Raw genomic sequence first — 25,858 nt, forward strand, 5'->3', positions numbered from 1 at the left:
TCAACTGCTCGATGCTCAAATCACTCAGCTTGGATAATGTTGTTTTGAGACGTAGTGACATGCTTAGAATTATGACTTCCTACTGCAATTCCATGGAGGAGCTGTCACTTTCAAAGTCTTGTACTACTTCTAATTATCAAATAATATTGAGTGGGTGGGGTATGCACCGGCTTCATAAGCTTAAGCGATTGTATCTTGAGATGGTGACTGTTGGTGACCCCTTCTTCGACAACTTGAAATTTCTGCTCCCTTGCTTGGAGGATATGAGCCTTGTTCGCTGCTGCTGCCCCTCCAAGCTTGTCACAAGCTCTTCACTCAAACGGATAAGCATTGTGCAGTGCCCTGAATTGAGAATCATGTTTGAAGTTCCGAATCTTGCTGTGTTTAGCTATTCAGGCGAGCACGTGCCGTGGTCCATTTCTATCAAAGCAAGGGATGGATGGGAGTCTCATATATCTATGGAGGTCCGTCACTTTCAGACCTCGTCATGGTACCAAGATTTGCACAAGCTCATGACCTCGTTGTGGTACCGAGATTTGCACAAGCTGTTGACTCAGCTGAGTTCATCAAGAATCAATCTCTCTATAAATATAAATATTAGGTCATGGTCTGGTAACGTGAGTGATATAAGCGTGAGTGATATACTTCGTGTTGTGGCCAAACCTGTAGCAGTGGAGAATTTGAGGGTTGAGGCAGAAAATGATGTAGGTCGTATTATGCGTTGTCTATTTCGTATATGTCGCCCCAAGTTGGTAACTCTTTGCTGGCTTGATAGTGAGGTTTGGATCTCAGACGACGAGCACTCTCTTAGAAATCTCTGCGAGAAACTGATGCCTTCGAAGAAGAGGAGTCGGAATATGTTTAAGGTGTTTGATCTCAAGGAAGGGAAAGTGGAAGTATACGAGGAAGATGAAGCAGAATGGCGGCCTCTTCTATTGCAAGATGCACTAACAACTCCTCCAACGGGACGTAAAGTTCGTTTCCACTTGAAGTGGTGATCACTGATCATCAGCTCCTCTTTTTGGTTTGAACTATATATTTTGTTATATGCAGTTAGTTTGATAGTTATATTGGGGATTGGAACTCAATATTTGACACTTTCATATTTAAAAATAAAAATTTCAGTCATTTTTTTGTAATTTTAGGTTGTATTGACTTTAATTTGGCCAATCTCCGTATAAGAGCATGATCCAATGGCTAACAGAAACGAGCTTCGGCTATTGTCAACTGTAAACCGCGGGTTTCTACCAACGCAGCTGCAGCCAAACAGCTCTGAACTGCTAAAGAACATATTCAAACTCACCTTAGCTGGGTTTATTCATATGGTGTGGACTAAAAGAGGAGGAGAAGGGTGATTAGAGAAGTAGCGTTGCCTTCGTTACACTGGTTGTTCGTCTCCACATCAAATAGTTGTTTCGTCCATATCAAATTTTTTAGATGTTATGTCAATTACAATTGGGTATAATTTGAAACGGTCACTCCCATAGTTGCATTCCATATGATGTAGTTCATGATCTCAAGGGTGGTTTCTAAGGTGTTTTGGCTGCAGGATTTGTGTTCTTATATGTTTTAAAGATTTTCCTTTTACCATATTGTCTCATTAGATTTGTGCTCTTTTTCCTTTGCTTTTGGGATGAACAACGATGGCAAACAAGTCTATTTTATGAACTATTATTGATTAGAGAAGTAATTAGGCACTATTGCTTTTGTAAACTACTCAAACAAGTTTAAGTGCCGTTTGGTTCAAGTAAAAGAATGGAAAGGAAATAGAATCAAATAAAAAGAATGTCATGATCCTTCCCACATCGGTTAAGTATGGATTGATTGGTGTGGTTTGTAACACCTTAGACACCCTCTCCTTGATAGCCTGACTTTTGAGGATGAGTTCTACCTAGAATGTCGTAACAAATGGTATCAGAGTCAATCTCATGCTCTGGTCCACCCGGGGCGTTATGGGCCGCCACGGGTCATCTGGTATGGGCCGCCATGGGCGGCAGATCGGAAGCGTGGTGGTTTGTCATGGTCCGTCCCACATCGGTTAAGTATGGGGCTCTGGTCCACCCGGGGCGTTATGGGCCGCCACGGGTCATCTGGTATGGGCCGCCATGGGCGGCAGATTGGAAGCGTGGTGGTTTGTCATGGTCCGTCCCACATCGGTTAAGTATGGGCTGATTGGTTTGGTTTATAACACCTTAAGCACTCTCTCTTTAATAGCCTGACTTTTGAGGATAGGGTGTTGTAACAAAGAATGAATGATAACAATAATTATTATTTTTATTAAATATTTGATTTAACAATGAAAAGAAATCACGTAGATTAGCTCATATATTTTAACTAATAAGATCATATTTTTAACGTAAGTTGTAGATTAGCTCATATAATAATATATAATAATGTAATAATATTTTTGTGACAATTATTTTTATAAATTGATATGTTTGATTAGGACAAGAATAGGAAAAAAAAAAAAACGTAATAAATAGGAAGTAGTTGTTTGAAACCCTAGCTAGAACAAATCTTCAAATTTGGAGGTGAAGCCATGGAGGAGAAGCATCCCCAAACAACTGCGGCTGTGGGCGAATTTGAATTTTCTGAAGAAATTATTCACCAAGTTCAATCTTTTATGGATGAAAGGGAAGCTGCTGGAACGACTCTCGTCTCCAAGTCCTGGTACGGCGCGTGGTCCACGCGCCCCAACCTCAGTTTTGATCAATACGAGTTGGGAGAAAGGTTGCGGGAATACGCGAGGAAGACGTTGCAGAGGTATGAACATCTCAACCTAAACATCCAAACTTTACTTGTACGGATATATGAATACGATTCTGATCTGGCTAGAGAATTGATTTTGAAAGCAATCAAATTGGGGGCTATTGATCTCACAATTTCAGTTCCGATCCCGTGGTTTATACTGCCAGATGAGGTGCTTGAATCCCAAACCCTAGCTAGATTATCTGTTCTACGTGGCACGGTTGATCTGGAGAGAAGGAATAAACCGATAATCTCTTCCAACCTTAAATCACTCACTCTATACTTCACTGTAACTAAGGGTGATTTTAGTTATTTGAGTCGGAGATTCCCATTGCTTGAGGAATTAACAGTGGAAGACCACTTCAATACCTGTCGTCCCTTTTATGGTTGTACGACCAAACTGAATAAGCTCAAGTTTTTGCGATTAGTGGGTTTAAATACCAAAGACTTGCTTTTCCAAATCTGAGTTGTGGCTTCAATTTCCTTGCCTCAAGACATTGGTGATTTGGAATTGCCACTTTAAGGGGAAGGATGTTATTAGAATTTGTAGCCCATCACTTGAGTGCTTAACCATTAGCTTTCGCTCGTCTACAAATGCTAACTTGGAGTTTGATGTTCCAAATATTCGGAAATTCAGGTTCGAGGGTATTGATGTGCCGCGCCTTGAGTTGAAAACAAATAGTAGGGAATGGGTGTCGGATATACGCATAATTTGCGTATCTTGCAGTGTATTCTGTCTGCGTTTGTTGAAGCAGTTTGTGGAACAGCTGAGCCCATCCCGAGTCTCTCTGGCTCTACTCATGTTCCAGCCGCGAGGTGGTGATGAAAATGGATATGTTGGAGACGGTTTAGCTATACCTACAGTGGAGAGTTTGACGATAATGGCTTTAGGACTACTGTCACCTGCATTTCTGAATGCTTTATTTTGGAGTTGTCGTCCCAACTTCGTCAACATTAAAAGAACATGTTTGAGAGGTACAGAGAAAGAGAATGTGGAACAGTTTCAATACTTGAGCTCTCTGCCATGGAATACGTTGTTAGATGATTCAACGAATCATTCGGAAGAAGAACTCGTTCGATTCCAACTCACACAGGGACCCAGATCGTTTCCTAGTGTTGAAGATTCGTTTCCTAGTGTTGAAGATTTTTCTGCTTTTTTGAGGATGAGTTGTTTCACCAATGGGACTTAAGGTTTGTTTCCACTTGAAGTGGTGATCACTGATCATAAATGAGTTCCTCTTTGCTTTCAACTATTTTGTAGTCCGTTTGTTGTTTTTCAAGTATTTTGTTATTTTCAAGTATCTTGTTTTTCACTGATCATAATTTACTAGACTTGCACTCTAACCAGCTCAAAGGTGAGTTGCACCTGCCCATTCCACTAGCGTCTCGACTCATGATCTTATCTCTTGCTAATAACAGTTTAAATGGATCGATTCCAGAATCAGAAGAAGGAGAAGAAGAAGACATACAAGAAAAGTAGTGAGGAATCAAGTGAGGAGACATTAGTGTTGGCATTGCTATTTATATATAGACTAATATAGTTCTTTATATAATTATTGCAACCCTTATAATTTTTAAAGTGTGTAGTATAGCTTCGTGGTAAAGTTCTTAATTTTGCTTAATCCGGGTCTGACTCCTTCTAACCTCACTTTATCTTCTCAACTTATCACACAATCCTAAGATCACTGGGTGCCCTGACGGTGCTCGAATCCCTCGACATCTTCGCTAACCAGCTCAGAGGAAGAATACCACACGAGCTCGGACGGCTCACATTCCTTTCATTCTTGAATCTGTCCTACAATGAGCTGGTTGGAACGATCCCAAATGGCAGTCAATTCCTAACATTTTCCGCAGATTCCTTTGAAGGGAATAAAGCGTTAAGCGGCTTCCCACTCAACAGAAGTTGCAGCAACACTACTCATGGAACTGGTACAACAGATGCAAAGCATATAATTAGTTTATACTATTTATGCAATTACACAAGAAATAATGATGCGTGCAATGATATCTAACAAAAAAAAAAAAAAACACCCATGAAAACACATATGAACGTGATTGAGTTTCAAGACCTGATCAATAGGTGTTCGACGAATAGACTGATTCAACTGCCAAGGGAAAAATTGAACAGAAGATGTTCTATTAATTGTCTGAACCAATACTAGAGGAATTTATCGTATCAATGCAATTCTTCAAGTAATTTTCGAAATTAAGATAAATCTATATTTTGTAAATTCCACAAGTAGGCGTGCATGATTGGGATTGGAAGAAAATGTTAGAACATTATCTTGTACTATTATAGTAGCGAATGTTGCGAATTTGATGATCTATATGATAATTTCAGTTAGAACTTTTCTCGAACACCTGGTGGAGTAGTTATATATTGCAGTGAACTCTACAATTTGCTTTGGTCGTCTACCCAAAAATCAACACGCAGTACATAGATTTTCTAACAATTTGAAAACGAAATTCATGGCCTCGTGGAATCCAATGTCTTCTTCTGATAAGATAAAGCTAGGTAGACTACTTAGAGTGAGCCAAACTCCAACTAAAAGAGGAAGGAGAGAGATAGGGAACAGATATCTTCATTCATTAATTCATTCTTGGTACAATATCTGCTATTTATTCTCTACAAGCCAATAGCATCTTCCTGTTGCTACTGCAAAAAACTCACAGAAAGGTGGGGACCTAGGGTTTTAAGAACCAGGTGCTCAACGTCTACTTCATGACAAAATCCTCAAAGTGGGCTGGCAATTTTCTCATGCGTGTGGGCTTCGGGTCTTTCTTCAGCTGGGCTTCCTCTTCCTCATTTGTGGTATTGGGCTCTTCTAAGTTTAGCCCAACTGATGTATCACTCCCATCTCCATCGAAAATAACCTTGTCCTCAAGGTTAAAGTCAGGAAACCATCGTTGGAGTTGATCTCGGACTTCCCACGTCGAACATTCCGGTGGTTCCCCTTTCCACTGCACCAGTACCTGTTGTTGCGGCCCCTCCGCGGTGATTACGTTCCGTTCGCCGCAGATGACTAGAGGTTGTGGCATAGGCTCGGAGTCTTTGGCTGTCACGGGTAACTTGCAGATCGGTACTGAGCTATCACCTTTGTATGGCCGGAGCTTGGATATGTGAAACACGGGGTGAATGCGACTCTCAGGTGGAAGTGCTAAACGGTAAGCAACACGACCAACTCTCTCCGTGACAGTAAACGGCCCATAGTACCGTTGTGCAATCTTAGGCGAACGGCGGCCTTGAACAGAGGTTTGTCGATACGGTTGGAGGCGAACTAACACCTTGTCCCCCACTTGTAATTCCAAATCACGCCGGTGGCGATTAGCCTGTTGCGCCATGCGGACTTGGGACTGTCGAAGCATCTCTCTCAGTTGGCCAAGTAGTATGTCGCGCTCCTGCAGAAGGTCATCTAAGGCTTCAATCGAAGTGGCGCCAGCAGAGTAATGTGGGATCATCTATGGGCGTCGGTCAAACAGAGCCTCAAAAGGGGTTCTTCGAATGCTGCTGCAATATGAAGTGTTATGGGAAAACTCTGCCCAGCCTAAATAAGAATACCATGTCGCTGGTCGTGCGAGAGAAAATGCGCGCAGGTACTGCTCCAAAGTCCGATTAACGACCTCTGTTTGGCCGTCGGTTTGAGGATGGTAGGCCGTGCTGTGATGAAGAGTAGTGCCACTGAGCTTAAATAGGTGTTGCCAGAATGAGCTGAGAAAAATGGGATCTCTATCAGAAATGATAGAGGCCGGAAATCCATGAAGTTTCACAACCATCTCGGCAAAGAGCGCAGCTGTGGCAGTAGCTGTGAATGCAGTAGGTAGTACGCCGAAATGAGCAAACTTAGTCAGCCGATCCACCACAACTAGGATCACCGTAAAATCGCGACTAGGGGGAAGACCAGTGATGAAATCCATCGTCACGTCCGTCCAAACATGGGCCGGCACCGGCAGCGGCTGTAGTAGGCCCGTGGGTGGCTGTGTGGAATATTTAGTTTGTTGGCAAATGAGACACTTGGCCACAAACTCCTTCACTGCTAGATGCATACTAGGCCAATAAAATGTGGAGGCAAGCCGAACTAAAGTCCTCTTGACTCCTCCATGTCCTGCCATTGGAGTAGCGTGAGCTTCTTGCAATAAACGAGGGATGAGAGGCGATGATCTGCTCATGTAAAATCGATGCTTGAAGGTTAGAATGCCTTTCACCACCGCAAAGTTCGAGTTTTTGCAATTAAAGTATTTAAAGTTTTTGCAATTAAAGTATTATAAATTATTAATAATGAAAATTAGTTTATTCTTTTTAATAGATAAAACAATGTTTTTAAATTTTTTTAGAGCTGTCTTTATATGTTTTATACTTCCTGTTGAATTAATTGGATTGCAACAAATATTTATTATATTAAGTGACTATTAAAAAATGCATGAAAATGAACTGTACGGAATGTCCAAAAAAATTTGGCCCCAATGTAAATATATTCATACGTCATAATTCGACAAATTTAACCCCTCCTAAACATAATTCTTGGAATGGAAAAGAGAAAGAGCAAACGAATCAAAACCCGATAAAAACAGTGGCCATATTTTGGGAAATAAATCAATAACTTTTCAAAATTATTAAATTTAAAAAAAGAAGATAAAATTTTTAGAAACTTTACAATATAAATTAAGGATAATTTAGTCATGATAATAATTTAAATTTGGTAATAAAATTTCAAGGACATTATGTATGTACATACTATATGTGCATTTAGCATTATTCTTAATAAAATATTATTAAGTGTACCCATAATAAAAAAAAAGTTTTATATTAAAAATATTATTAAGGGTTATTATGAATAAATAATTGTAAATTATAAAAATTAAATAGTCTAAATATATTTAAAAGATACATTGAATCTAAAAAAAGATACTCCTATGGATGATAAAGTGACCTAATGATATGTAAAATAAAATGAAGAAAAAAATAATAATATTAATACATATAGTTTGCCAACAAAAGTGGCTATATTTAAAAAAAATATAAAGAAAAAATTAATTATTAAAGTCCAAAATAAAGTGACCAAATAATTGTTAAATAAAATAAATAAAAAATAACAATTAATACATATCAATTGCTGAATCTATATATGTAAAAGATACAATGAATCTAAAAAAAGATACTCCTATATATGGAAGATATGTTACTTACCCATGGAGAGCCACAACATAAAAAGTGGTGAAGACGGCACCAACTCAATTAATCATGCTATCCATAGGGTACCTCTATATATAGCTCTAGTTTTCCTATTTCTCTTCTACTACGGCACTACCCTCTATTTTCCTCTCAACATATATAGCTGTTGCAACTTTGCAAGGATGTTATGAAGATTTTGATGCAAGATTTTGATGCTTGATTAATAAGAGCAAATCTATAGATTGAACGCTTGGTTGGATTCGGACAATTATTCTATATTCTCGAAAAGGTAAGTTATTTGACCCCAAATATTTATTTTGTTTATTTATGCATTCTAGTTGTAATCACCTTAAAGGATTTGCTTCTTAGCACCATTGACTGATTGATTTTCTTCATATATATATAAATTTTGCTAATTGAATACCATGGTCTTTTCCTGCCTATACATGTTTGAAACTTGATAGATTTATTTCTTGTATTTGTGCTTGATTTTGGTTATGTTGCTACTGCTTTGTGTTTCTTAGTTAAGATCAATACTGGCAGTCGTCGTCTCTTGATATGGGAAAGTGCAAGCGAATCGAAACCCGAATATTGCCGGAAGCCATAATTCACCTGATACAGTCTTTCTTGAGTGAAGAAGAAGCTGCTCGAACCACTCTTATCTCCAAATCATGGTACAACGCTTGGCTAACTCGTCCAGTGCTCGTACTCAGATCATCGGCGGCCAAGTTCTCGAAACTTGCAGTGAAGACCATGCGAAGGTATCAAGACTCCAACTTGAAGATCGAGGGCTTGAGCCTAAAAATTGAGGGATGCACAAGTAGCGTTGAACCTGTTGCCCGCAGATTGATCGTGGATGCCATGAAAATGGGAGCTACTGATCTCAATATCGAATTCATCCTTCCCAAATCCGTTCCTACCACATTCGTTCTGCCGGCGGAGGTGCTCGGATCCGAAACCCTCCTCCGATTATCTGTAAGTGGGTGTGTAATTGATGGAAACGTCGTCAACTGCTCGATGCTCAAATCACTCAGCTTGGACAATGTCGTTTTGAAAAGTGCTGCTATGCTTAGAATTATGACTTCCTACTGCAATTCCATCGAGGAGCTGTCACTTTCAAAGTCTTATATTATTTCTTATAATTATAAAACACATTTGAGTGGGGAGAATATACACCGGCTTCATAAGCTTAAGCGATTGTATCTTGAGATGGTGACTGTTGGTAACCCCTTCTTCGACAACTTGGAATCTCTGCTCCCTTGCTTGGAGGATATGAGCCTTGTTCGCTGCTGCTGTCCCCCCAGACTTGTCACGAGCTCTTCACTCAAACGGATAAGCATAGTGCAGTGCCCTGAATTGAGAATCGCGTTTGAAGTTCCGAATCTTGCTGTATTTAGCTATTCAGGCGAGCGAGCACCGTGGTCCATTTCTATCAAAGCAAGGGGTGAATGGGAGTCTCATATATCTATGGAGGTCCATCACTTTCAGACCCCGTCATGGTACCAAGATTTGCAGAAGCTCACCCCGTCGTGGTACGTAGATTTGCACAAGCTGTTGATTCAGCTGAGTTCATCGAGAATCAATCTCGCTATAAATATTGGGCCACGGTCTGGTAGCGTGAGTGATACAAGCGTGAGTGATATACTTCGTGTTGTGGCCAAACCTGTAGCAGTAGAGAATTTGAGGGTTGAGGCAGAATACGATGTAGGTCGTATTATGCGTTGTCTATTTGGTATATGTCGCCCCAAGTTGGTAACTCTTTGCTGGCTTGATAGTGAAGGTTGGATCTCAGACAACGAGCACTCCCTTAAAAATCTCTGCGAGAAACTGATGCGGCCGAAGAGGCGTCGGAATATGTTTAAGCTGTTTGATCTCAAGGAAGGGAAAGTGGAAGTATACGAGGAGGATGCAGCAGAATGGCGGCCTCTTCTTCTGCAAGATGCAGTAAGAGCTCCACCATTGGGACGTAAAGTTCGTTTCCACTTGAAGTGGTGATCACCAATGGCGGATCCAGGGGCTAGGGGGCTGAAGCCCTTCCAATTTTTGAGTTTTCTTTTTAATAATTTAATTTAGGAAAATTGCACCTAAATACACAAAATTTGTCGAAAATCCATATTTAACATGAACTTAGAAAGTTACATTTTAGTACATGGATTTAATAAGTTGTTCAATTTTAATGAAAATTTCATCTCCGGTGACCGGCATTTATGATGTGGCACTTACGTGTCTTACGACTTATCCACGTGGAATAGAAACGACACCGTTTTGGCTGGCGTGTAACAACTGAATAAAAAAAGGGTTAAATTTAAATAAAACGACGCCGTTTAGACTCTTTCGTCCCCCTTCTAAAACTCTGCCTGACTCCCTCTCTCTCTCACCTATCACCAGCCGACGCTGCCTCCTCCACCTTCAAACGGCGAAGAATCCGCCCAACAAACCACCTGTGTCTCACTCGCATCGCCTCCTCTCCCTCTATCATCGCCTAAACCCTACATCCCCAATCTCAGAACCCATCAGGCGACCACCCCGGCCGGAAAAGACAAGGCTGTCGCTAACAGCGGCGAGCCACTGCCATCACCAACCCCCAATTCTCCCTTTCAGTCTTCGGCGAACTCGCTTCCACGTCGTCTCCAGTCGATGAAAGGCGCCACCTTGACCGCTCCCTCACAACCCCGCCGCCATCTGGCTCCGAAGTCTGGCGGCCGCAGCACCTAGCTGGGCTAACCACCACCGTTTAGACTCATTGGGGATGGAAGTAGGGTTCATAATTTCTATTTGGGGGAGGATGATTTTGAATTAGGTTGGGATTAAATACAATCACCTATGAAACGACGTAGTTTTGCACATGAAAAAACGATGCCGTTCTTTCTTTAGTCCGGAGAACAGAATGGCATGTGCCGGGTACACACGTAGGATCCACGTTGGATATCAAAAATTGGGGGAGGTGAAAATTTCGTCAAAATTGAACAACTTATGGATTTTCGGCAAACTTTGTGTATTTAGGTGCAATTTTTCCTTTAATTTAATATAATTTTAAATAAATAAATATAGTAATAATGTAAATTATAATACAAAGTTTTAATAACTATAGTATTTATTGTTAGTTGCTTCATAATATTTTACATTGATTTGTTATATTTATCCTATTTCTTTTCTTAAGTTAATTTTTAATGTTGAATTTGAGTCAATCTTCAAGTAAAAGTAAAATTATAAATTATTAATAATGAATATTGGTTATTCTTTTTTGAAGATAAAACAATGTTTTTAAATTTTTTTATAGTTGTCTTTATATATATGTTTTATACTTCCTGTTGAATTAATTGAATTGCAACAAATATTTATTATATTAAATGACTATTAAAAAATGCATGAAAATGAACTATAAATATATTCATACGTCATAATTCGACAAATTCCCCCCTAAACATAATTCTTGGAATGGAAAAGAGAAAGAGCAAATGAACCGAAACCCGATTGCCGAAAGTTATGATTCAGCTGATATAGTCTTTATTGAGTGAAGAAGAAGCTGATCGAACTACTCTTATCTCCAAGGCTAACTCGTCATGTGCTCGTGCTCAGAAATCTCCATTGAGATCATCGGCCACCGAGTTCTAGAATTCTTCAGTGAAGACCATGTGAAAGTATCAAAATAAAACGATCGTATTCTTATCAAGTCGACACTATAAGAAAGTATCAAAATAAAACAATCCTATTCTTATCAAGTCGACACTATAAGAACACGATCCCGATCGAAAAAATAATAATATTAATACACATCGTTTGCAAACAAAAGTGGCTATATTAAAAAAAAAGATTAAGAAAACATTAATTATTAGAGTCCAAAATAAAGTGACCAAATAATTGTTAAATAAAATAAATAAAAAATACTAACAATTAATACATATAAATTGCCGAAAAAAGTGGTCATATTAAAAGAAAAAAGAAAAAGAAAAAAATTACTAGTTAAAGTCCATAATAAGTGGATCGAATAATATGTTAGATAAAATAAAGAAAAAATTAATAATATTGTTCCATATCATTTCCAAAAAAAAACAGTGGCCATATTTTGGGAAATAAATCAATAACTTTCCAAAATTATTAAAGTTAAAAAAAAGAAAATAATTTTTTTAGAAACTTTACAATATAAAGAAAAAATTAATTATTAAAGTCCAAAATAAAGTGACCAAATAATTGTTAAATAAAATAAATAAAAAATAACAATTAATACATATCAATTGCTGAATCAATATATTTAAAAGATACACTGAATCTAAAAAAAGATACTCCTATGGAAGATAAGTTATTTACCCATGGAGAGGCACAACATAAAAAGTGGTGAAGACGGCACCAACTCAAATCATGCTATCGATAGGGTACCTCTGAATTATATATATATAGCTCTAGTTTTCCTATTTCTCTTCCACTACGGCACTACCCTCTATTTTCCTCTCAACATACATAGCTGTTGCAACATTGCAAGGATGTTATGAAGATTTTGATGCTTGATTAATAAGAGCAAATCTATAGATTGAACGCTTGGTTGGATTCGGATAATTATTCTGTATTCTCGAAAAGGTCAGTTATTTGACCCCAAATATTTATTTTGTTTATTTTTGCATTCTACTTGTAATCAGCTTAAAGGATTTGCTTCTTATAGCACCATTGACTGATTGATTTTTTTCATATATATAAATTTTGCTAATTGAATACCATGGTCCTTTCCTGTCTATATATGTTTGAAAGTTGATAGATTTATTTCTTGTATTTGTGGTTGATTTTGATCAATACTTGCAGTCCTCTCTTGATATGGAAAAGTGCAAGCGAATCGAAACCCAATTGCCGGAAGCCATAATCCACTTCATACAGTCTTTCTTGAGTGAAGAAGAAGCTGCTCGAACCACTCTTATCTCCAAATCATGGTACAACGCTTGGCTAACTCGTCCGGTGCTCGTGCTCAGATCATCGGCGGCCGAGCTCTCGGAACTTGCAGTGAAGACCATGCGAAGGTATCAAGACTCCAACTTGAAGATCGAGGGTTTGAGGCTAAAAATTGAGGGATGCACAAGTAGCGTTGAACCTGTTGCCCGCAGATTGATCGTGGATGCCATGAAAATGGGAGCTACTGATCTCAATCTCGAATTCATCCCTCCCAAATTCGTTCCTACCCCATTCGTTCTGCCGGCGGAGGTCCTCGGATCCGAAACCCTCCTCCGATTATCTGTAAGTGGGTGTGTAATTGATGGAAACGTCGTCAACTGCTCGATGCTCAAATCACTCAGCTTGGACAATGTTGTTTTGAAAAGTGCTGATATGCTTAAAAGTATAACTTCCTGCTGCAATTCCATCGAGGAGCTGTCACTTTCAAAGTCTTATATTATTTCTATTTATAAAACACAATTGAGGTGGGAGAATATACACGAGCTTCATAAGCTTAAGCGATTGTATCTTGAGATGGTGGCTGTTAGTAACCACTTCTTCTACTACTTGGAATCTCGGTTCCCTTGCTTGGAGGATCTGAGCCTTGTTCGCTGCTACTGTCCCTCCAGATTTGTCGCGAGCTCTTCACTCAAACGGATAAGCATTGTGCAGTGCCATGAATTGAGACTCGTGTTTGAAGTTCCGAATCTTGCTGTATTTAGCTATTCAGACGAGCGCGCACCGTCGTCGTCCATTTCTATCAAGGCAAGGGATGAATGGGAGTCTCATATATCGATGGAGCGCGATCCCTTTGAGACCTCGTCATGGTACCTAGATTTGCACAAGTTTCAGACCTCGCCATGGTACCGAGATTTGCACAAGCTGTTGACTCAGCTGAGTTCATCGAGAATCAATCTCGTTATAAATATTGGGTCACGGTCTCGTGGCGTGAATGATGTTCGTCTTAAAGCCATACCTGTAGCCGTGGAGAATTTGAGGGTTGAGGCAGAATACGATGTAGGCCGTATTCTGCGTTGTCTATTTCGTATATGTCGCCCCAAGTTGGTAACTCTTTGCTGGCTTAATAGTGAGGGTCGGAACTCAGACCACGAGCACTCCCTTCAAAGTCTCTGCGAGAAACTGATGGGTTCGAAGAGGCGTCGGAATATGTTTAAGGTGTTTGATCTCAAGGAAGGGAAAGTGGAAGTATACGAGGAGGATGCAGCAGAATGGCGGCCTCTTCTTCTGCAAGATGCACTAAGAGCTCCACCGTTGGGACGTAAGGTTCGTTTCCACTTGAAGTGGTGATCACCAATGGCGGATCCAGGGGCTAGGGGGCTGAAGCCCTTCCAATTTTTGAGTTTTCTTTTTAATAATTTAGATTAATTTAATTTTAAATAAATAAATATAGTAATAATGAAAATTATAATACAAAGTTTTAATAACTATAGTAATTATTGTTAATTGCTTCATATTTTACATGGATTTGTTATATTTATCCTAGTATTTCTTTTCTTAAGTTAGTTTTTAATGTTGAATCTCAGTCAATCTTCAAGTAAAAGTAAAATTATAAATTATTAATAATGAAAATTAGTTTATTCTTTTTAATAGATAAAACAATGTTTTTAAATTTTTTTATAGTTGTCTTTATAAGTATGTTTTATACTTCCTGTTGAATTAATTGAATTGCAACAAATATTTATTATATTAAGTGACTATTTAAAAATGCATGAAAATGAACTGTACGGAATGTACAAAAAAATTTGGCCCCAATGTAAATATATTCATACGTCATAATTCGACAAATTTAACCCCTCCTAAACATAATTCTTGGAATGGAAAAGAGAAAGAGCAAACGAATCGATTGCGGGAAGTTATGATTCAGATACAGTCTTTATTGAGTGAAGAAGAAGTTGCTCGAACTACTCTTATCTCCAAGGCTAAGAAATCTCCATTGGAGATTATCGGCCGTCGAGTTCTCGAAATCTGCAGTGAACAGAAATCTCCATTGGAGATCATCGGCCGCCGAGTTCTCGAAATCTGCAGTGAAGACCATGCGAAGCTATCAAAATAAAACTATCATATTCTTATCAAGTCGACACAATAAGAACACGACCTCGATATATCGAACTTGACACTAATCCATTAATTTTATGCAATTTCATATCATGATTTTTGTTTGGATGTGTTTGCTAGCTATATATACAAATAATTGATGGAGGTTGATTAAATAAATGTATTTTATCATTTTCTTTTGTATTATTGATAAAATTTGACAAATAAAAAATTGTTTAGTGTATTAATAATAAAAAGAAATACATAAATATATTATTGAGGTTATTATGAATAATTAATTGTAAATTATTAAAATTAAATAGTCTAAATTATATGTGAAATTCTTTAAAACTAAAAAAATACATATATTTGAAGAGGCGACACCCTAATGTAGCCAAAACCTTTTACGAGGTTGTTATGAAGATTTTGATGCTTGAAGAGGGGGCACCTAATGCACCCAAATATATTGTTCAGTTACAAAAGTGTAAGTAGCTGTTTTCATAATCGAATCGAGAATTTTCTTATTTGGTTCTTTTAGTACAGTAGTATTCATAAAAACTACTCTATAATTCAAGAATTGTACGTACCTTTAGGTTGCCATCAAGGAGGCCATCCAAGGCCATGATGAGATCCAAAACCACCAAGTTTAAGTAAAAGTATGGAAAGGAAATAGAATCAAATAAAAAGAATGAATAGTAACAATAATTATTATTTTTATTAAATATTTGATTTAACAATGGAAAGAAATCACTGTAGATTAGTTCAAATTTTTATAAATTGATGTGTTTGATTAGGATAAGAATAGGAAAAAAAAAATGTAATAAATAGAAAAAGGGACCGCGTAGATTGAGTAGTTGTTTGAAACCCTAGCTAGAACAAATCTTCAAATTTGGAGGTGAAGCCATGGAGAAGAATCACGAAATAGTTGCGGCTGTTGGCGGATTAGAATTTCATGAAGAAATTATTCACCAAATTCAATCTTTTATTGCTTTCAAGATCTTATATTGTCGTGTTCTTGTGATTAATTTTTCTCAAGTTGAGTTGGAATTCAAGCTTCTCTGCAAGAAGTTTATGGACCTATAAAGTTGTAATTGCTGCAATTGGAATGAAAATGAAGTTAATGGACCTATAAAGTGACCTAATGATATGTTAAATAAAATGAAGAAAAAATAATAATATTAATACACATCGTTCACAAACAAAAGTGGCTAAATTAACAAAATAATAATAATAAATAAAGAAAAAATTAATTATTAGAGTCCAAAATAAAGTGACCAATTGTTAAATAAAATAAATAAAAAATAGTAATAATTAATACATATAAATTGCCGAAAAAGGTGGTCATATTAAAAGAAAAAAGAAAAAGAAAAAAATTACTAGTTAAAGTCCAAAATAAGTGGATATAATATGTTAGATAAAATAAAGAAAAAATTAATAATATTGTTCCAAATCATTTCCAAAAAAACAGTGGCCATATTTTGGGAAATAAATCAATAACTTTAAAAAATTATTAAAGTTAAAAAAGAAAATAAATTTTTTAGAAACTTTACAATATAAAGAAAAAATTAATTATTAAAGTCCAAAATAAAGTGACCAAATAATTGTTAAATAAAATAAATAAAAAATAACAATTAATACATATCAATTGCTGAATCTATATATTTAAAAGATACACTGAATCTAAAAAAAGATACTCCTATGGAAGATATGTTATGGAGAGCCACAACATAAAAAGTGGTGAAGACGGCACCAACTCTAAATTATATATATATATATAGCTCTAGTTTTCCTATTTCTCTTCCAACGCCTCTTTCTCTTCTACTACGGCACTACCCTCTATTTCCTCTCAACATATATAGCTGTTGCAAAAACATATATAGCTGTTGCAACTTTGCAAGGATGTTATGAAGATTTTGATGCTTGATTAATAAGAGCAAATCTATAGATTGAACGCTTGGTTGGATTCGGATAATTATTCTGTATTCTCGAAAAGGTCACTTATTTGACCCCAAATATTTATTTTGTTTATTTATGCATTCTACTTGGAAGTTGGAATCACCTTAAAGGATTTGCTTCTTAGCACCATTGACTGATTGAGTTTCTTCATATATATATATATATATATATATATATATATATATATATATATATAAATTTTGCTAATTGACTACCATGGTCTTTTCCTGCCTATATATGTTTGAAAGTTGATAGATTTATTTCTTGTATTTGTGCTTGATTTTGGTTATGTTGCTACTGATTTGTATTTCTTTGTTAAGATCAATACTTGCAGTCGCGTCTCTTGATTTGTTAAGATCAATACTTGCAGTCGCGTCTCTTGATATGGAAAAGTGCAAGCGAATCGAAACCCGATTGCCGGAAGCCATGACCCGATTGCCGGAAGCCATAATTCACCTGATACAGTCTTTCTTGAGTGAAGAAGAAGTTGCTCGAACAACTCTTATCTCCAAATCATGGTACAAAGCTTGGCTAACTCGTCCAGTGCTCGTGCTCAGATCATCGGCGGCCGAGTTCTCGAAACTTGCAGTGAAGACCATGCGAAGGTATCAAGACTCCAACTTGAAGATCGAGGGTTTGAGCCTAAAAATTGAGGGAGCTACAAGTAGCGTCGAACCTGTTGCCCGCAGATTGATCGTGGATGCCATGAAAATGGGAGCTACTGATCTCAATATCGAATTCATCCTTCCCAAATCCGTTCCTACCACATTCGTTCTGCCGGCGGAGGTGCTCGGATCTGAAACCCTCCTCCGATTATCTGTAATCGGGTGTGTAATTGATGGAAACGTCGTCAACTGCTCGATGCTCAAATCACTCAGCTTGGACAATGTTGTTTTGAAACGTGCTGATATGCTTAGAATTATGACTTCCTACTGCAATTCCATCGAGGAGCTGTCACTTTCAAACACTCATCTTATTTCTAATTATAAATTAATATTGAGTGGGTGGGATATGCACTGGCTTCGTAAGCTTAAGCGATTGTATCTTGAGATGGTGACTGTTGGTAGCCTCTTCTTCGACAACTTGGAATCTCGGTTCCCTTGCTTGGAGGATATGAGCCTTGTTCGCTGCTGCTGTCACCCCAGACTTGTCAAGAGCTCTTCACTCAAACGGATAAGCATTGTGCAGTGCCCTGAATTGAGAATCATGTTTGAAGTTCCGAATCTTGCTGTATTTAGCTATTCAGGCGAGCACGTGCCGTGGTCCATTTCTATCAAAGCAAGGGATGGATGGGAGTCTCATATATCTATGGAGGTCCATCACTTTCAGACCTCGTCATGGTACCGAGATTTGCACAAGCTCATGACCTCATCATGGTACCGAGAATTGCACATGCTGTTGACTCAGCTGAGTTCATCAAGAATCAATCTCTCTATAAATATTAATATTGGGTCACGGTCTGGTTACGTGAGTGATATAAGCATGAGTGATATACTTCGTGTTGTGGCGAAACCTGTAGCAGTAGAGAATTTGAGGGTTGAGGCAGAAAATGATGTAGGTCGTATTATGCGTTGTCTATTTCGTATATGTCGCCCCAAGTTGGTAACTCTTTGCTGGCTTGATAGTGAGGTTTGGATTTCAGACGACGAGCACTCCCTTAAAAATCTGTGCGAGAAACTGATGCCTTCGAAGAAGAGGCGTCGGAATATGTTTAAGGTGTTTGATCTCAAGGAAGGGAAAGTGGAAGTATACGAGGAGGATGTAGCAGAATGGCGGCCTCTTCTATTGCAAGATGCACTAACAACTCCTCCAACGGGACGTAAAGTTCGTTTCCACTTGAAGTGGTGATCACTGATCATCAGCTCCTCTTTTTGGTTTGAACTATATATATATATATATATATATATATATATATATATATATATGCAGTTAGTTTGATTGGAACTCAATATTTGACACTTTCATATTTAAAAATAAAAATTTCAGTCGTTTTTTTTTGTAATTTTAGGTTGTATTGACTTTAATTTGGGCGGATCGTGTGCACGAGTTTGGTTGGTGTTTTAAATGTTAGTGTGATTTATGTCAAAAGTATTAAATTAGTTAGAACAAAAAATACTAAGTAATTTGATACTTTCGACATTAATATTGTCATTTGTGTTAAAAGTACCAAATTATAAGGCTTTTTTTGTGTTAATAGTAAAAAATGTCCACTTCCTTAATTTTTTTTGTAAAAATGCCCTAAGTTATCATACAAAGCATTCTATGCCCTAATTATGTGTAAGACTTTCAACATCAAAGGGTATTTAAAGAATATGGCATAGAATGCTTATGTTTATAAAAGAGGGCATTTTTGTATTTAAAGAATAGGGCATAGAATGCTTATGTTTATAAAAGAGGGCATTTTTACTATAAAACTTAAGGAATATGGTATTTTAAATTTTCACTTCTTTTTTTTGTACTTTTGATATAAATTTTTCATTTGTGCCACATTATGCCAATGTTACTTCCTCTCACGAGAGAAGAAAATGGAGCCACATTATATCATCATATTTACCCAACCTCACCACCTTGAGCTTGCATTATTGTGGTTTATTTGGCCCTTTTCAACACAAGTTCCGGACTCGTTCGCCAATTTTTCAAGTCTGACCACCTTGAGCCTTCGTGACTGCGGTTTGAAGGGTTCGATTCCATCCACCTTTGCTAACCTAACCAAGCTGATTCGTGTTGATTTGTCAAGAAACTCCTTCACAGGCTCACTTTCTTCTACGATGTTTGAAGGTCTTTCCACTCTTGTTTATTAAGCTTTGTCAAGTAATTCATTCTCTGGTAATATTCCCCACTCTCTCACTGCTCTCCCTTCATTGTTGGAACTTCGTCTTAGCAACAATCAGTTTAATGGCACTTTTCAACTGGACAACTTTCCAAGTTTTGCCAATCTAACCCTACTTGATCTATCTCACAATAGATTGTCAATAGATGTTGGCAACGTTAATTCAACTTCATATGGCAGTCTCCAACTAAAAGAGTTGAGAGTCTTGAGACCTAGCTAGCTTCATGTCCCATTTTCCTAATTTCATCAAACATTTGGATGTGGAACAAGTAAACCTCTCAGACAATCGGATTGGTGGGGAGATACCTAGTTGGATTTGGGGAACACAGCTTCAGAATTTGGACCTCTCTTTCAATCTTCTAACAGATTTGCAAAAGCCTTACCATATCCCTACTTCTCTTCGATCCCTATTCTTGGACTCTGATCAGCTTCAAAGGCGAGGTGCACCTGCACACTCCACTAGGGGGCGGATCCAGGATTGAATGTTAGAGGGGACTGAATTTGTTGAACTCCGAAGTACGAAAACATTTACACGGGAGTTCGGGGGCGGGAGACCCCGAAGCAAATTTTTTTGAGCATTTCGTACACTTCATTTTCATGCATAATCAATTATTAATTCAAATATATATAAAAAACAATTATAAACCCTAATTGGATGAGTGAACCCTTATTAATTATCTTTTTATAATATTAAAGCATAATAAATTAAAATTAAAAAAATATAATTAAAAATTATAATAAATTAAGAGTAGTACACACAAAATAGAGGACAGAGGATTCCATCTGGAAATTGGGTAACATGAATTTGTTCCAACTTTGATCGAAAGTTGGTAGATTGGCTCATATTATAACTAACGTAATATTTTTAATGTAAGTTGTAGATTAGCTCATATTTTAATTAGGGATGTCAATCGGGTTAGCCCACTCGGTTTCGGGTTATGTTTGATTCGGGCTAGTCGGTTTTCTTATTTTTCGGGCTAAAATTCTTCGACCCTAACTATTACCCACTCGGTTTCGAGCTAGCCCGTTCAGGCCAGCAAGTTTATGATTTTTTTTATATGTTTAATTTTTTTTTATAGATAATCATATTCTTGTAATAAAAACATATCGTATTTTTTTAAATCAAAACATTTTGCCTTGTTTTGAATACAAAAATTAATGTTATTCTACTGTAAATTTACATAATATCTAATTTTAACTTTATTTCCGATAAAAATTGTATATAAATTTAATATAAATAAAAATCTTTAATATCATAAAGGTTTGTTATTAACCGTTGGAAAAAATCAAAATATATTCTACAAGCATCAAAATGTTATTATCAAATTAAAAAGTAAAGTATTAAAGTTTTAAAATCAATTATCAAGAAAGTGTTCGGTTAATCGAACCAACTCACTCGATTTTTGGGACAACCCTATCAGGCCCGGGCTATTTTTCGGTTCGGACCATTCGGGCTAAATTTTTTTAGGGCTAAAAATTTTCAGTCCTAACCCTCATTTTTTATCGGTTTATTCGGGTTGATCCGTCCGTTTCAGGCTTTTTTGGCATCCCTAATTTTAATTTTTAATGCAAGTAATATTTTTGTGACAATTATTTTTATAAATTGGTATTTGATTAGGATAAGAATAGGAAGAAAAAAAAAACGTAACAAATAGAAGAAGGGACCGCGTATCTAGAGTAGTTATAATTGAAACCCTAGAACAAACTAAATCTTCAAATTAATTTGGAGGTGAAGCCATGGAGGAGAAGCATCCAAAAAAAATTGCGGCTGTTGGCGAATTTCAACTTCCTGAAGAAGTTATACAGCACATTCAATCTTTGATGTATGATCAAAGGGAAGCTGCTCAAACGACTCTCATCTCCAAGTCCTGGTACGGCGCGTGGTCTACGCGCCCCAACCTCAGTTTTAATCCATACGAGTTGGGAGAAAAGTTGCCGGAATACGCGAGGAAGACGTTGCAGAGGTATGAACATCTCAACCTAAACATCCAAACTCTCCGTCTACGAATGAATGGACACGATTCTCTGCTGGCTAGAGAATTGATTTTGAAAGCGATCAAATTGAGGCTTGTTGATCTCACCATTGACATTGAGTTTTCGGAAACTTTATCGGCTTTTGTTTTACCAGATGAGGTGCTTGAATCCGAAACCCTAGCTAGATTATCTGTTTGTCGTGTCGCAGTTGATCTCGAGAGAAGCAATAAACCGCTAACCTCTTCCAACCTTAAATCACTCACTCTATACTTCACTGTAATTAAGGGTGATTGTAGTTATAACTTGAGTCGGAGATTTCCATTGCTTGAGGAATTAACAGTGGAAGGCTGCTTCAATCCCTGTCCCTTTCATAGTTGTACGACCAAACTGAATAAGCTCAAGTTTTTGCAATTAAAGAATTTGAATACCACAGACAGCCTTTCCAAATCTGAGTTGTGGCTTCAATTTCCTTGCCTCAAGACATTGGTGATTTGGGAATGCCACTTTAAGGATAATGGGGAGGATGTAATTAGAATTCGTAGCCCGTCACTAGAGTGCTTAACCATTGGCTTTCGCTTTACAGAAGCTAAATTGGAGTTTGATGTTCCAATTATTCGGAAATTCATGTTCAAGGGATTTCATGTGCCGCCGCGCCTTGAGTTGAAAACAAGTAGTAGGGAATGGGAGTCGGATATACGCATAACTTGCCGGGCTTTTATAGATAGCGCGTCGTGGCTGCATTCGTTGAAGCGGTTTGTGAAACAGCTGAGCCCATCCCGAGTCTCTCTGGCTCTACACATGTTCCAGCTGCGAGGTGGTGATCAAAATGGATATGTTGGAGATGGTTTAGGTATACCTGCAGTGGAGAATTTGACGATAAGAGGTTGGGAAGTGTCGCCGGCATTTCTGAATGCTTTATTTTGGAGCTGTCGCCCCAATTTCGTTAACATTCAAAGAAGATGTGTGAGAGGTATAGAGCACGAGAATGTGGAACAGTTTCAACACTTGAGCTCTCTGCCATGGAACACATTGTTAGATGATTCAACGAATCATTTGGAAGAAGAATTCGTTCGATTCCAACTCATACAGGGACCCAGATCGTTTCCTACTGTTGAAGATTTTTCTGCTTTTTGAGGATTAGTTGTTTTTTTTAGTTTTGGGTAATATGCATTGATTACTATAGATATAGACAATTTTCTGTTTTTAATTATGTTGAGTAGTTAGTCTCTACCTCTTAATTTTTTAGTAGGTCAACACACAGTTGTGAACATAATTAGAGACTCAATCAGACAAAATACATTGGATAGCATACTATTGATCGATTAAAAGTGGCATCTATCCCAATCGATCTTCAAGTATTGATCGATTAAAAGTGGCATCTATCCCAATCGATATTCGAGTATTCATAATTACTATGTACTACCTCATATTCTGCAATGTCTATTTATAGCAATAAAGTCCACAAACTTCAAGGATGATTAATATTTTTTTAATATTTTTTCTTAAGAGATTCTATATATCTCATGTTAAGAGGATGTTTGCCAATGCCTTATAATACTAATATATTTGAATTTTGAATTTTTTTATGTACATGTATTTGAGGGAAAATATGATTATCACTTATAATAATAATAATAATAATTTAATTATTAAGGGAAGATTATATGTAATATTTTCCTTAATAATCATCATGGGTACTTGTGTAAATTATAAATTCAACTAAAATAAAATTAATTTCTTAATTTATGAAAATATGTAAAATGACAAAAAAAAAATTCAATTATGTGTGTATATAGTATGTGCGTTTAACATTATTTTTAATTTTAATTATTGAATATTTGATTTCACAATGGAAAGCAATCATGGTAGATTAGCTCATATTTTAACTAATAAGATAATATTTTTAACGTAAGTTGTAGATTAGCTCATATAATAATGTAGTAATAAATATTTTTGTGACAATTATTTTTATAAATTGGTGCTTGATTAGTATAAGAATATATAGGGAGAAAAAAAATACGTGATAAATAGAAGGGACCGCGTATATAGAGTAGTTGTTTGAAACCCTAGCTAGAACAAATCTTCAAAATTGGAGGTGAAGCCATGAAGAGGCATCACAAAACAATTGCAGCTGTGGGCGAATTTGAATTTCCTGAAGAAATTATTCACCAAATTCAATCTTTTATGAGTGAAAGGAAAGCTACTCGAACGACTCTCGTCTCCAAGTCCTGGTACGGCGCGTGGTCGACGCGCCCCAACCTCAGCTTTAGCCAATACGAGTTGAGAAAAAGGTTTCGGCAATACGCGACGAAGACATTGCAAAGGTATGAAGATCTCAACCTAAACATCCAAACTTTCAGTCTACGGATGCGTGAAGACGATTCTGATCTGGCGAGAGAATTGATTTTGAAGGCGATCAAATTGGGGGCTGTGGATCTCACGATTGAAGTTGTGACCTGGCCGGCGTTTGTCTTACCAGATGAGGTGCTTGAATCCCAAACCCTAGCTACATTATCTGTTGAATCCATCACAGTTGATCTGGAGAGGATGATTAATAAACCGCTAATTACCTCTTCCAACCTTAAATCACTCACTCTATCCAGCACTGTAACGAAGGGTGATTTTAGTTATTTGCTTGGGAGACTCCCATTGCTTGAGGAATTAGCAGTGCAAGGCTTCTCCTGCAGTCTTCCCTTTCATAGCTGTACGACCAAACTGAATAAGCTCAAGTTTTTGCAATTAAAGCAGTTGAATATCAAAGACAGCTTAACCCAATCTGAGTTGTGGCTGCAGTTTCCTTGCCTCAAGACATTGGTGATTTGGAACTGCGACTTTGAGGACAATGGGGAGGATGTGATTAGAATTCGCAGCCCATCACTTGAGTGCTTAACCATTAGCTTTTGCATGTTGACAAAAGCTAAATTGGAGTTTGATGTTCCAAATATTCGGAAATTCATGTTCACGGGATATGATGTGCCGCCGTGCCTTGAGTTGAAAGCAAGTGGTAGGGAATGGGAGTCGGATATAAGCATAATTTGCTCGGCTTGTGTGGGTAGTGCGTCGTGGCTGCTTTCGTTGAAGCAGTTTGTGAAACTGCTGAGCCCATCCCGAGTCTCTCTGGCTCTATATCCGGGCGACCCGCAATCAGATGTGGAAGTTGGAGCAGTCGAGAATTTGGCGGGAATGTGGAACAGTATCGACACTTGAACTATTTGCCATGGAACGCATTAATGTTAGATGATTCAAGGGATGATTGGGAAGAAGAATTCGTTCGATTCCAACTCAAATAGGGACCCAAATATCGTTTCCTAGTGTTCAAGATTTTTCTCTTTTCTTAGGATGAGTTGTTTTCTAGTTATTGTTAGGTGCTCCCATGAACAAATGAAGATGTTTAATTTTAATGTTTATGGCATGTTGATTTCCATTGTTCTTCAATACTCCCTCCGTCCCGGCTTTTGGTATCCAGTTGAGAACGGCACGAGTTTTAATAAAGTGATTGGTGTGTTGTGAGTGGAATAAGGGTCCCATATTTTATGTGAGAGTTAAAATAATTAAAGTTGAGTAAGGGCCCCACATACTTTTACTAAAAATAGAAATGGATACCAAAATATGGAACGGCTAAAAAAGGAAAATTGGATACTAAAAGCTGGGAGGGAGTACTATTTTATCAAGTTGAACTAGTTAAAACTCTGTTTCTTTTGTAAGCTAAATGAAAGATGGTATGCTATCAATGCCTCTACTAGTGCACAGAAAATATATTTAATTCAACATGTAGAAGTTAGCACGGCAATTTCCAAAAACTTTGAATCGCCTACTACTTGCATGATCCTCCTCTTTAGGGGACCCAAATACTTTCTTCGTCCCAACTAATTAGATCAATAATTATTTTTGGACCGTACCGTTTCAATTAAATTGATCTATTTTCTTATATAGAATAAATAAAAATAAGGAAACATTTATTCACTTATTCATTTAATTATTACCAAACACACTTAAAACACGAATTTATTAAATTTCGTGACAAAAAAAGTTGATCAACTTAGCTAGGACGAAGAGAATAATAATCATACTATTATGAATTCATAAAAAGACTCCAAATAAATAGCAATTTCAATAAAATCACAATCCTGCATTAGTTGCATCATAGTATTACAAAAATAAAAATAAATACCCTACCATCATAACATTTTCCTTCTATTTTTCTCATG

General features: G+C 37.2%; 1 protein-coding gene across 1 annotated transcript; it reads left to right on the forward strand.

Annotated features, from left to right (window-relative positions):
- Nucleotides 1–17,272: 17,272 nt before the first annotated feature.
- On the forward strand, nucleotides 17,273–18,694 carry LOC130993040 (uncharacterized). Its single transcript, XM_057917761.1, has one exon. It carries the CDS (start codon nucleotides 17,273–17,275, stop codon nucleotides 18,692–18,694), a length of 1,422 nt encoding a protein of 473 aa, XP_057773744.1.
- Nucleotides 18,695–25,858: the final 7,164 nt, after the last annotated feature.

This window comes from Salvia miltiorrhiza, chromosome 7, assembly GCF_028751815.1.
Source record: "Salvia miltiorrhiza cultivar Shanhuang (shh) chromosome 7, IMPLAD_Smil_shh, whole genome shotgun sequence".
Classification (NCBI taxonomy): domain Eukaryota; kingdom Viridiplantae; phylum Streptophyta; class Magnoliopsida; order Lamiales; family Lamiaceae; genus Salvia; species Salvia miltiorrhiza.